Source organism: Lepisma saccharinum, chromosome 1 (assembly GCF_977018435.1).
Source record: "Lepisma saccharinum chromosome 1, izLepSacc3.1, whole genome shotgun sequence".
NCBI classification, from domain to species: domain Eukaryota; kingdom Metazoa; phylum Arthropoda; class Insecta; order Zygentoma; family Lepismatidae; genus Lepisma; species Lepisma saccharinum.
This window is the reverse complement of record NC_139229.1, coordinates 187,218,942-187,232,939: the sequence shown is the minus strand read 5'-3', so window position 1 is coordinate 187,232,939 and position 13,998 is coordinate 187,218,942. Positions and strand designations below refer to the sequence as shown.

Genomic DNA, 13,998 nt, shown 5'->3' with positions numbered 1-13,998 from the left:
AATTTTTTACTTGCTTTAACCCAACTGTTCAAATATTTTACAGAGCCGTTTACTATAAAAGGCCTTTCTATAAAAAACATATATTTATGTATATAGTGCCAAAATTTTACCAACAATTTTAAGCGTTTTTTAAATAAAAAAATAGATTTAAATAAAAAAATAAAAATTGATTTCAATTAAAAAAATCATTAAAAATGATTTTTTAAATAAAAATCATGATTTTTATCCACCCTGCTTGCAAGTAGTTGTGGTACAAACATTGTCCTTCATGTAACCCCAAAGGCAGTAGTTACAAGGGGTCTAGTTCATGGGACTATTATACCAGTTTTGTACCATATTTCAATGTTTGAAAGTTTTGAGTGCCAGTAACTCAAAAATGTAATTCTGCTCTTAAGCAGTTCGCGCAACCAAGTCTTCAATTGATGTAATGCACTAAATGTCTTGTAATATCTAATCTGTAACTATTGGTGTCATTAAATTTTTTTACCACTTCTTAATGGTATCACTAAAAGTTTCCATCTCTATTTTTTCCTGTTCTTTTTCTTAATGACAGTGTGCTGTGAAGTGAAAATATCATCTAATCTCTCTAAAGATTTAGGGGATCGAACCTCAGGCTATGTGAAAGCCTTGGGCTAGAGATATTGGCAGTGAGAAGTATGCATATAGCTTGTGGGTAACACCCCGAGAGAAACAATGTAAACATGTAAACAACTAAGGGGCTCACACCTGTGAAACAAGAACAACACTTAAACTTTAGAGTTTAACACTTCGATGGTTGACTGGTCTGTCAGGGTTAAGAGAATGTAAGAATGGGGATAAAGGAACGTCCGTTACCTCTGGTTTCCTGTAGCTTGAAGATCTCGTTGAATCTGTAGATCCAAAAGTGACGAGTGACTACACGGTCCCTAAAATAAAACTACGCTATCGCACCACTGCCCGCGGGAACTCTTTACGTAACAATCGGTACTCATCCCATAACTTGGGGAGACAAGAACTGTTCTTGCGATAGATTTCTAATAACAACTGGGGCGAGAAGTATTCTCTCAAGCTATTTAGGTGGAATTCGAATTTTCATCGTTCAAACCGTTGACTCTAGCACGTCTCTCGATAACTGTGTTTTTAGCGTAAAGCTGTGTTCACTTATTTCCCCGGTGAGTTCCGGTAGAATTCGCATCAGCGGATTTTTCAAGATCCGCTGAAGGTTGCGGTGTTATGTGTTTCAAGGAACCTCTTTCCAGCTTCTTTCGTAACCCCTTTTATGAAGTGACTAGCTTATTGATTCATGATGCCCAGGGTCCTAGGTTCGATGGGAGAAAAAAATTAGATCACGAAGGGAAGTTAATTTTTTGAAAAGATGCGGCTAGAGATGAAAAAAAAAACTTGTCGCTGGTACCCATCCTTGCCAGTCAACGTTAGAAGACAGTATATTTAAATTAAGCCCAAAAACAAAACAATCAAAAGGGTAAACAGGGGTATAAAAAAATTAAACAACCAAAACCAAACTCTCTTAAGATTCTAACATGCTGAAGTATAAACAAAACAATGAAGGCATGCATACTATGAGATGTCAGCTGATATTGATAAATTATATTGAAATATATTGTCATGTTTTCTTCTCCATGAATTTCAGTTAAGAGATAATTGCAAGTGTGCTCATTGTGTACATGAAGAGACAAGACAGAAGCTTTTGGATACCCCTTCTTTGGATGTAAATGTAAAACCACGATCCCTGGCTGTAAACGAAAATGGACAACTTGTCATATCATGGGAGGAAGATGGAAAGGAGCACCTTTCCACTTTTGATTCTAGCTGGTAATACACACATTTTTTTCTTTAAATACTTTATTAAAGTACTTTTGTGTCACTTTGTTTTGGGTATTTAACTGGCCCGAGCATTTGTCCATTGTGATGAGAAATTTCCTATGTATATATAAACACACAAGGGTGAGTCAAATGAAAACCTTAAAAATTCAACAAAAATTATAAGACAATCTATATACAGATCAAATGTGTGGAAGGTATCTGCTGTTATTTGCAGAACATTCTCAAGACTTTAACAGTGAATAAGTGAGCTCTGAAATGCCTTTTTTGTCATTTTATAGGTGGAGGCTCCACTGCATAATAAAGAGTGGTGGTTTCTTGCCCTCTGGAAGTTTAATACATGAAGAGATATTTTGGCAAATAGAAATGCCTGCTACACTGGCAAGTTTCCAAATGAAGGGAAAGTTTCTAAAATTGTGTCACATCATGGAGGTGGATGGAAGTGGTCGGAGGAAAAAGAACAGTTCCTTTTCCATGACACTTTTGGATTGGCATTTTTGGCTATTTTCCAAAGATTGTTTCAAATCAATGAAAATACATGAGTTGGCAGTATTTTCTCTTGTTCCAAGTCTTTCGTTTATCTCCCTACTGTAAAGAGACACTCGTTTCGAAATATAAAATACGTACAACTTGCAACGTGAAATTCTTAGCTAGACATAAGCATAGTTCCAAAAATGCAATTTGGTTAATTGGCTGACGAATTCAGTGGTTCCCAATCTTTAGGAGACCACAGTCCATTTCTTAAAATCCGATGGCCTTATCCCAATAATATTACTCACAAATACGTTTCTGATCTTTTAAACTTTATACATTAATTAATATGCACCCTTAATTAGTGTTAAATAGTTATTATGTCTAGATTTAAATTAGTTGTCAACCACTGGCTGTAACAGACCTCTCAAAGCCTGCCGGTTCAGAAATGCAGGACTAGTGCACAGCAGCCTTAATCCTGAGGCAGAAGCAAATAAGATTAGCCACAAATGGCAAGAAAGTATGTTCACAAAAATCTGACTTTTTTTTTTCAGAAATTATTTGATTATAGGATAATTGGGATTGGACCTACAGTTTGAAATGGGATCCAAACCACTTTGCCTCCACTGGAAAATGACACACTAAAGGCCTGTTGTTTGTATTAACTAACTAACTCTCTAGCCTTATTAAACCCGAAGTTTCATAGCTGCAGCAACACAGGCCTTCCATCTGTCCCAATCCTGAGCAGTGTCAATATACTCTTTATCATCTCTTGCCGGGCCCTGTGGCCGAGTGGTAGGCACATCGTGCTGCGATGCCAAGGGTCCCGGGTTCGAATCCCGCTCGGGCTTGGTTGTTTGTGAATGTCCATTCATCAATTTCATCACTCATCCCCATCTTCGCAAATTAGCCAAGAGGCACAAAACGCAAAGTAAAATAAACTAAATAATCAATCAATCTTTTTCATCTCTACCGATTTCCTTTAGGTCCAGCTCAACATTATCTCTCCATCTTCACCTTACTACTGGTCTCTTACCATCAGGTTCCCCAACAAGAATCCTGTAAACCCTTTCATATTTATAAAAGAAAATCAATAAGTCTGCCTTTTTCCAACAGCAGTACTCACAATTTGTTGTCTGGGCTCTTGAAGTAGCAAGCTAAACTTGTATCATTCACACAGAAGTAACAATCAACACACGACAGTTGGGGTTCACATTGAAGTAACAAGCAGCATGAGGCCCTTCAGTCTGTCTATAAGCAAGCATTCACCTTGCAGGCGTGAACAATACCGAGGCAACATGTGCATGCCATTGAGAAACGGTCCAGGCCAAGCGACAAGTGACACTTGCACCTTGTTGTGTTGCTTCAGTTCGAAAGTCTGCATTCACTTCTGAGAGTAGGTTTTCAACAGACACATGTCGCTTGTCACTGTCACTTCGATCTGAAAGCTCCGTGAGACAAGGTATATACTCATAATAGGTACACTTCTGCACATATGTTGTGAATAGTAAAGATTTTTAATTGTCTTGAAACATCTAACAGTTTTATGTTAACATTTGTTAATATTGTATGGTATCAATATTTAAATTTGACTTGAGAGGCACAAACCTGTAAGAATTTGTTTAAAGCCCATTTTATGGTCAGATATACTAATCAGGACTGGACATACAGTTTTAGAATGGAATCTCAACCACTGGGCTCACCTACACATGTAAGGCAAAAATAAATTAGTAACAAGAAGCTGCTACACCATGTAAAAGTATTTAGCTAGTTGCAAAATATTTCATTGCAAACCTCTAAAGTCAAAATAAAAACTGAAAGTGAAGTAAGTTGGCAAAAAAGCCAAAAGCTGGCTTTTTTTAGAAAGAAAAAGTCCATTAAAAAGAACAGTTTTTTTGCAACTCTAGATGAAACACTTTTGTAGTGGTGCATAAATGAATGCACAAGCATATAAAAAATTACTTTTCGTGATGTTACCAGACACTTAAAATTATAGATCAACAAATAGTGTATGTTCAAAAATGGTAAACTGGTGCGGTCTTTCATGCAAAAATCTGCAAGAAAAAAACAAAAACAAATTAGTGTTTTTCAATTGGCTCACTCTCATATATATTTTTCCAACAAAGACATTTTCTACTTCTCCAAAAAAAATATATATATATATATATCATTGTCACCCCCACACCCCCTGTATGCCTTCATGGCGTGGTGCTATGCACAGGGGAGCACTTTACCTTTACCTTTATTGTAAATCTATTGTAGCTGATGTGCTGTAGTTTTAGATCTGGATAGGTAAAACCAAATGGAAATGTCTTCTGCCATGCTCCCCTTATTTCATGTGAGTTATAAGTTGCTGCCACAAAAGTGTGTGTGGTATTTTTAGACTTCTCTCTTATAGGTTGTATAAATATGGGTTATCTTTTATGCATGATACCTTTGACTCAGAAGCAGCAGCAACACATCGCAATAGAGCACCAATTGAACTCTGGGATAGAACATCAATATGGAAAAGTTTTCCAGAACTTTCCTACCAAGAGGTTATGGAGAGTGATGATGGGCTGAAAACATGGCTAGAAATGTTTTACAAATATGGAATAGCTTTGATGAGGAACGTACCAGCCAACCAGGTATGAATTAGATGAATGTAAATATATTAATGGCAGGAATGACAGATACATGCAGAAATGAAGAAAATTTCATCTGAATTTATAATTGTTGAATTGTCTAGTGCAATTTTCTATAATGCCATCCCTAACATTCATGTTATTTACTAAACTATAAGGAGATCCTATACATATTGAACATAATTATTTTCCAATATGCTAATCATCTTCATCTACACTCTTACTGTAAATATACTTCTGACTTTCCAATAAATGTTTAAAATTTTATGCAAGTACCTTTTACTTTGTTATTCTGGAAAGAAATAAGAATAGGCCCTCTGGCAGGCCCTGGCCCTTCGAGGGCTTTTGAACCACAGAGTTTAGTTTTGTTTTTTATAAAGAAAAACTGTTGCGAGGCTCGATATCATTTGATTGATGAGGTTTGTTTGCTGTGTAATACAAAAATACACCAAGGCAGTCTGAGACTCTAAGCTGGAATCTTTCATGGTGAGATTGAGAGTCGACGTCTCATTGTGCTTGTCTATGGTGGTTGCTGATGAAAAGTGTCAAAATAACCTTTATAATGTGGTTAACTAAATATTGAGATTCTTGGTATATCCAAGAACTTTCTAACCTAAATCTATTGAGCCGTAACAATTGTCACTGCAGAGAACTGTATCAATGATAAACAGTCCTACAATAAAAGTACTGTATTCCAATTGACAATTACTTTTCTCCTGAAGATGGGAAGAAAATGTTTGAAAAATGTTGAGTTATTATATATAAACAAAAAGACTGAAATTTTGGTAAAGATATATCTTGCTTGCTTAAAGAAAGTAAAATACAGCAGTGCTTTTTCATGTGACAATTTTGTCTTCTACAAGTAAGTAAAATTCAACAAGCAATCCACAGTTTAGAATTGGTACATACACATGTTAATCTGTTTATAATTAAGCGTGTATTTACTGACCTTGATGTTTATGTAATGGGGAGGGGCATATAAAATTTTTATTTGTTGCCAAAATGATCAGTGGTTTATTGATACATTCATTCACGGAATAGGGTTAAACCAGTTCAACTTGCATAAAACACATTGTGACAGCAAACTTGACTTAGTACTGGCAACCCTGCCTAATATGCAGGTAACTACAGGAAAAAATCTTCTAACCTCTGAACATGACTCACTGGATGTCACAACGCACCTTCCTACCATGAAGAAAGACAAGGAATCCATCAAGCAGAACCAACCCTCCCACCACCTATGGCGAAAAGCTCCATGGAATGTCCAGCATGCACTAAATGCCTACCCTTGGTTTTTGTTAATGGAAGAGGAAGTGAATGAAGCCGTTGAGAACTTTGTTGAAATTCTGCATGCCACGATAAAAGACTTTGTACACACTGCGAGACCGAGATCTACGAAATACCCCATCTGGTTCGACAGAGAAGTTCTCTTTGTGTTAAAAAATTTTAAAAAACAGGCTTGGTACCTATGGAAGCAGCACCCTAATGTTCACACTCACGGTACCTATTGTGACATCAGACGTCATTCAAAATACCTACTCAGAAAAAAATATAGTGAACATATAAATAACATAACAACCGAATGTACTACAAACCCTAAGAGATTCTTCACATTTCTAAATTCAAGAAAACAAAGCCCACGTATACCTAAAGAAATTGTTCATAATACTGATATTGCTAGTGGAGAAGAAAGGGCCGAACTTTTCAATGTTTTTTTTTTTCATCAGAACTTCTCACCTCCCTCAGTTTCCGACCCTCTCCCCACATAAATGCTGTCTGTCCTCACACACTATCTTCAATCAAAACATCCCCCGAGGAAGTAAAATACCTTCTCGCTTCATTGCCCCTCCCCTGGTCCCTAGGTCCAGATGAAATCCCCACAATATTCCTACGCAAAACTGCCGACTCCTTGACTCTTCCTCTGTCTGCCTTACTCAACAAATGTTTCTCTAAGAGTGTGTTTCCGAAAAACTTCAAACAGGCCAACATTGTGCCCATTCACAAAACTGGAGATAAAAAATGTGTAAAATCCTATAGACCAATCTCACTTGTATTGCCACTATCAATTATTTGTGAAAAAATCATCAAAAACAGGTTACTTCAGTTTACGTCACCATATATCAAACAGCACAACATGGTTTTCTTCCAGGCAGCTCTTACCTAAGAAATATTTCCATCTTACTTTCGCATGCTGCCAGAGCTATTGATAATAACTCCCAACTTGACACTATATAGTTGGACATTTCAAAAGCCTTTGACAAAATTAATCATAAATTTCTTCTTCATAAATTATCATCCACATTTAACATCCATGGCAAATTTCTCTCTTTACTCCATGAGCGTGAACAACGAGTTGTTCTTTCAGGTACCTCTTCTAACTTTCTTCCCGTTTTGTCTGGAGTTCCTCAGGGGAGTATCTTAGGGCCGCTCCTATTCCTTCTGTACATGGATGACCTCCCTGAAAAACTGTCCTCCCTCCCTATCAATATACTTTTGTTTGCGGATGACTGTAAACTCTTTAAGGAGATCTCATCACATCATGACATGATGATTCTTCAAAATGCTCTCACAGAACTTGTTAAGTGGTATCGTCAGTGGAATTTAGAACTAAGCCCTCAGAAATGCCCTTTCCTTACTTATTCCCTAAAAAAAGAACAAAGTGGTGTCTACTTATTCTATTGAAAACAATCCAATCCAAAATGTTTCCACCCAAAAGGACCTAGGTATTATCATGGATGAAAAACTCACTTTTAATTATCATATTATAACTACCACTAAAAAAGCCATGCGCCTTCTCGGTCTTCTATACAGATTTAGCGAAATTCAAAACGCATCATCTCTTGCTTTATTCTTTAAATCTTTCATCTTGCCCATCCTTGAATACTGTTCCCCAATTTGGGCAATGGCCTCAAAAACCAATCTCACCAGAATAGATTCTGTTCTAGTTTCTTTCTTGCAATTGTTCGCCATAGAATACCTTTCTTTCGACATGTATCCAAATCAGACACCATGGCTGCTCTGAATATTCACACTCCATCCTTTCGTCGTGATCTAGCTGACATGAAATTTTTATACAAGATAATAAATGGCAAAATCAGAAAAGATCTCCTAATCAGTAAATTCACACTTAGGGTACCCCAAAAGCAAACGTGCAACCTGCAACTCTTCCACAACCCAACCACTAGGCTATCCCTTCTACAACACTCCTAGTTTTACAAGCTCCCAGAAATCTACAACAAACTTCCCCTGAATGTAGATATTTTCCTTCCAGAACGTAATTTTTGTATATTACTGACCAAGAACATGTAAATCTATCCCATCTTGTTATTGTTTCTACTTTATGTTGTTTCAGTGCAAAATGGCCAAATAAGAATGTATCTGAAACTCTGAGTAAATAAATAAATAATCAGTTATTTTCAAGTTAAATTCAATTAAGACAGTAAATGTTTCACTGGTGAAGACAAGAGAAGGAACATAAAATTACTGCCATACTTTATTTTTATTTGAACTCAAAACCCTTGCCTGTAATATAGGCAACGACATTGTTACTATGCCTGCGGAAGTCTATTTTTGGTTTATATTATATTATATAATAAGCTCTCCTGTAGTTGAAGGACTTCAGTGGGTTTGATTCCCAGATAATCCAAAACTTTCCATGTTGATCCAGCATTGAGAGGATAATTGGGAGCTACTTGAAAGCAGCGACGTATTCTGAAAATTTGACCTTGTTTACTGCAGCAATTATTATTTATTCTATAAATTTATTGGATGTAATAGAAATAAAACAGGAATGCAAGTGAAACAAAAACAGAATTTCGACAACTTCAAATTTTCCAGCAATTTCTACATATATAAACCAGATAACATGGGAGATGGGAGAATATGCCACTGCTTGAAAGCAATGTTAGTGGACTCCAGTCTTGAAAGCCAGAAATGAGCATCAATGGAACTCTGTGGTGACCACAAGTTAGCCAATGAAAAAACACCTGAAAATTAGATTAGTTTTTTTTTTTTACTTATTTTTTACTGTACTTTTTTTTAAAAAAATCATCAGTGTATATTTGATGCCATCTATTTCAACTATACAAGCATTTCTGTCTATTATTAATTATTATGCATATCTTTTTCATTTTATTGCTGTGTTGAATTTTAGCACATGACCTTTCGATAATTTTTTGCATATTTTACTCACTGAGAAGTGCATTTCTGGAAAAAAAAAATTAACACTGACTTTTGCCATTGATTAATTTATAAAATTTTCTGTATGAACTAAACTGATAATGTTAAGCATTGAAAAATATCTCAATGTATGAGGCTTTACAATGCAGAAAGCCAGGTATAAATATCTCTCAAGTTTTCATGTTACAGGCGATCAAAGTGTGGGTTGTGCGACTTTTGAAACGATTTCTGAGTTCTTTTTTTTTTCCAACACGCCTATGTAAACTACAATTAGAATAGTTGAGTTGAGTTGAGTTGGTGTTTTAAATCCACTTTATACACTGGACCTACTGTTTAAAGTGGGATCCGAACCACTTATGTGCCTCCACCGGGTATTGAATCCGGGACCCCTTAATTATAAGACGACTATGCTAAAACTACAATTAGAAATACATGAAATATGGTGCAAATTTTGCATAGTGACTGGGATTGAGCAGATACCTCTCTGGACATATTTCAGTTCATGCTGATATCTTGCCTAATCAGGTTAAAAATGTATTAAAATTGCTAACTATGGTTACAAATGTTAATACAGGTCTAAGGCAAGAGAACGTAACAGTTCCACAAAAAATATAGGATAGATTGTACACAATTCAAATTTACAAGAGCTGTTGTTTACACAATGTCCATAAGACCGCAGGACTGGGCAAATGACCAGCCAAACAGAATTTTATCAATTTAAAAATGGCAATTCCACTAAGCACTTTTCACCATTGGAGAGCAGGGATTTTGTGCCCTCAAGAAACATGAAATCTATATAATTTTTCATATATTAAGAATTCTGTATGCTGTGCATACCTACCACTCCAGCAAAGTCACTTTGCAGCAGGTATGGAAATGATTTTGCAGTGAAAGAGTGCACCCACAACCTAGATATATTTTTCTAGAGGTGTCCAGAAGCATACTCAACTCTGGAAAATATGAGTAGATGGGCAAAGACTAAGAAAAATGGAAAACCAAATGCAAAACTCTGCAAGAAAAAAATAATTAAGGTTTCCATTTGACTCAGCCTTGTATATAAGTACTTGACTGACCAACTATATGATACAAATTTTACTTGAAGTATTCATAGATGTGTGCATGAGATAATCACAATGTAAAACAGCTTTCACATAATATTAACACAGAACTATAGATATTGGCACTCTGGAAAAGTATCAGTCTGTATTGCTGATAACATTTGAAATGGTATCAACTCAACCCTAGTAATGGAACATTAAAATTAACTTCTTGAGGATTTTTATCCATTTTGGTTCTAATTTTTCCATTTTAGTTGATATTTTAGAGAATATTAGCTTTGTCCCATCCTTAATGTTTATACCTTTTTTTCCCTACAGGGTAAAATAGTCGAAGTAGTGAAGAGATTTGCATATGTGAAGGAGACACAGTACGGTGTCACTTTTGATGTTGTGAACGAACCTGATCCCGATGCTCATCCAGCATTCAGTGGGCTTTATCTCCATCATCACACGGATATGAACTACAGAGAGAAGAGTCCAGGAATGCAGTTGCTTCATTGCTTGAAGGTATTTCAGGAATGTTCTTTTATCAATATTGTAATGTACCAATATGGCTTGTTAAATTTTAAAATGTATCTTCTTTGTAGCTGAACTATGGTGATTGATTCATGTTGAATTTTTGAACTTTTAACCACTGCGTTTTACAGTACTTTATATTTGTACGTACGTTTCAGAGACTTATTCTGATTCTGTCTTCATGGTTTTGTATTTGCATCTAACTGTTCATCTGTCCATGGTATCCCGAACATAGGGTATGCTCAAGGACAGCAGACAGATGGAAAACCCTGAAGATGGAGACACAGTCTCCAAAATGTAGGAATGAATAGAAAGTTAAAAACACTGAGTAAAGGTCCAAAAATTCAAGATTAAAAGTGTGTATTCAGAATGCTCCTTCACTGTGTCAACTATTTATCCTACAAATAAAGTTAATGATATTTTAAACAGAAAAAGTCAATTCTTTAGCTACGAGGGTCACTATTTATATTTTGAGCCTTGGCAACACTGATTGAAGTTAGGCTCGATTTGACGTTTGCACGGAATCGTCTGGCATTATTGACCATAACGTACTTCAAATGTTTTGTCAATAGCTTGATTTGTGTTGTTTATGTTGCCTTGGAGATTGCGCGACAACAATAAAATGGAATTAACTCGTGAACATTTTCGTGCGATGATTTTTTATGATTTTCGACGTGGCTTATCAAGACAAGAGTGCATTGATCAACTTACTTCCACATTTGGCGATGAAGCCCCATCCTTTGCCACTGTGAAACACTGGTATAACGAATTTAATCGTGGCCGCCATTCGCTCACCGACGAGATTCGCGAAGGTCGTCCAAAATCAGTTGTTGTTCAAGAAAACATTGATGCTGTGCAAAACCTAATACTCCAAGATCGTCATGTGACATACTGTGAGATTGAGGCAACCATAGGCATTAGTTCCACCAGCATATATAAAATAATACATGATCATTTAGCTGTGAGAAAGGTATGTTCTCGTTGGATCCCAACCACACAATTTGACAAAAACAATTGACAATTGGTGCAAACAAATGCTTAATAAATACAATCGTGGTGCTTCAAAAGACGTATATAAGATTGTAACAGGTGACGAATCATGGAGATATGCATATGAGCCGGAACGTAAACAGCAGTCGACTGTATGGGTGTTTCAAGATGAACCCAATCCAACAAAAGTTGTTCGCGCTCGAAGCACATCGAAACAAATGGTCGCCTGTTTTTTTGGGAAAACTGGTCATGTGGCAACTGTGCCTTTAGAGGAACGTAGAATGGTCAACTCTGAATGGTACACAACAATTTGTTTGCCAGAGGTCTTCGGTGAAATACGGAAAACAAACAAACGCCGTCGGATCATTCTTCATCAAGACAATGCCAGCTGTCACACATCTCGTCTAACAACCGACTTTATGAACAGTCAAAAAATCGAATTGATGGGTCATCCACCGTACAGTCCTGATTTGGCACCCAATGACTTCTTCTTGTTCCCGAATGTCAAGAATAAATTGCGTGGACAACGATTTTCGTCGTCGGAAGATGCCGTTGATGCGTTCAAAAACCATATTATGGAGGTGTCTCAAGAAGATTGGAAAAACTGCTTTGACAAATGGTTCGAACGAATGCAAAAGTGTATTGACCATAAAGGAGAATACTTCGAAAAACAATAAAGCAGTTTTCAATGCCAAATTCCTGTTTTTTCATTGTTACGCTCAAAATATAAATAGTGACCCTTGTAAAGCATAGTTACATTATGTTATATGTTATTTCTTGATGTAGCTTTTGACGCACATACAAAATTTGCTTTGAAAGGAGAATGAAAAACTGTACTGCATGCTCATTGGTATTTTTAGGGTCAATGAGAGGGAATTCCTTTCTTCTTGATAATTGCATCCCATATAAGACTGATTGGTATATGTTTTGTTCTTTTTTATGCAAAACTTGCGCATATACATTAAAAGAAGATGAAAATATGAGGGTAACATATGTAGAAAGATTGGATTCTCAAACAGTATATTACTGAAAATTTATGTGAAATTTATGGCTCAATCAGGAATCAAACCTGCTAAAGCATTGGCATGGAAAGCCAAGGATCCAGGTTGGTCTCTTGAAGTCATGATTACAAGAATAGAAAACTTGAAAATTTAAAAAAGCTAGACATCAAATTAGAAATGAAAGAAGAGGACAATAATAAACTTGGTGTGGAAGCTAAGATAAAAGTGGAGAATGTAATATTATAATTACCCTGAAAGAAATTGTTGTTACACCTTCTCCTTTTAGCGTATCACAGTATTAGTTGTTTAACATCACTAACATTCACATAATTCACTTCTTGCACTACATGCTGAACAGAATATATTTTCCTTACCTGTGTAAATCCAGGTCCGTAAAATAAAACAGCACACAAGTGGTTTCACCAGATGTACCCCACTTCGGTTTTCTTCACAGTTTGACCTCTTTTTTTTTTTCATCTCTTCCACTTTTATTCTGACATGTTGAAATGTTGATGGTAAGTCAGCATTTTTTTAAAAAAAATAAAAATAATATCTGTATACTGTTCTGTGTTTTGACCTGGTTTTATACAGATAAGAAAAATATCACAGTGTTCTTTATACCAAACTGTGTGCTTTGTATTATGAATAGTAAAACTGCATGATTTAAGTTTTGTCTGTTGGTATCGTTCCAGTAAGAAACTCATTTCTTTTGAAGAAAAGGAAGAACAAATATTAAACATTGTGTAAATTCCATTCCAGTGCCATAACTAGGCTATGAAATCAATCTTCATGTTCATCCTAGTCTCCACCTTTTATTTAGTTCATGTAGGTTATGCCCATGGGCGTAACTTGGGGCCTAATTTTGAGGGGACAGAATCGAACTTAGGGCTTAACTTTGTTAGGGGGTGGTACACTTGAAACGTTTTGCATCCCATAAAGATAACATCCAGGATTATTTGCTAATTAACTGTTACAGTTGTGAAATCACAAATATTAATCTATTTCTTTGCTCCTCATGTTATAGGAGATTAACAAAAGTACCTCTAACTTGATATTTCAATAAGTCTGAAAATTTGGTGGGGGGGGGGGGGTGCAAGTGCTCCATTGGCCCTACCAAGTTACTATGGTTATGCCAGTTCCTGATGTATTCCAATTTTCATTCTTAGTGACCACCTGAGAAATTTGATCATTCTGTTGTCGTATTGCCAATTCAGGCATTTCATTTAGAAACACTTTTGACACAAGTATAATTTGAAATTAATATCCTCACATTTAAAGGAGAAACTTAGGAAGTCACCTCTTCCTTGCTCACAGGGAGGGGTGAAATAGTCCGTTGCT

The 13,998-nt window shown here is 36.1% G+C and overlaps 1 protein-coding gene across 4 annotated transcripts in view; it reads left to right on the top strand.

Annotated features, from left to right (window-relative positions):
- The window catches only part of LOC146005417 (gamma-butyrobetaine dioxygenase-like), a 54,767-nt gene that overhangs the window by 27,416 nt on the left and 13,353 nt on the right, over nucleotides 1–13,998 (top strand). For all 4 annotated transcript variants that reach the window (XM_083144661.1, XM_083144666.1, XM_083144671.1 and 1 more), the window contains exons 4-6: nucleotides 1,631–1,812; nucleotides 4,691–4,919; nucleotides 10,472–10,660. In XM_083144661.1, the coding sequence (XP_083000787.1) occupies nucleotides 1,631–1,812; nucleotides 4,691–4,919; nucleotides 10,472–10,660 (600 nt within the window). The remainder of the gene's footprint in view (nucleotides 1–1,630; nucleotides 1,813–4,690; nucleotides 4,920–10,471; nucleotides 10,661–13,998) is intronic.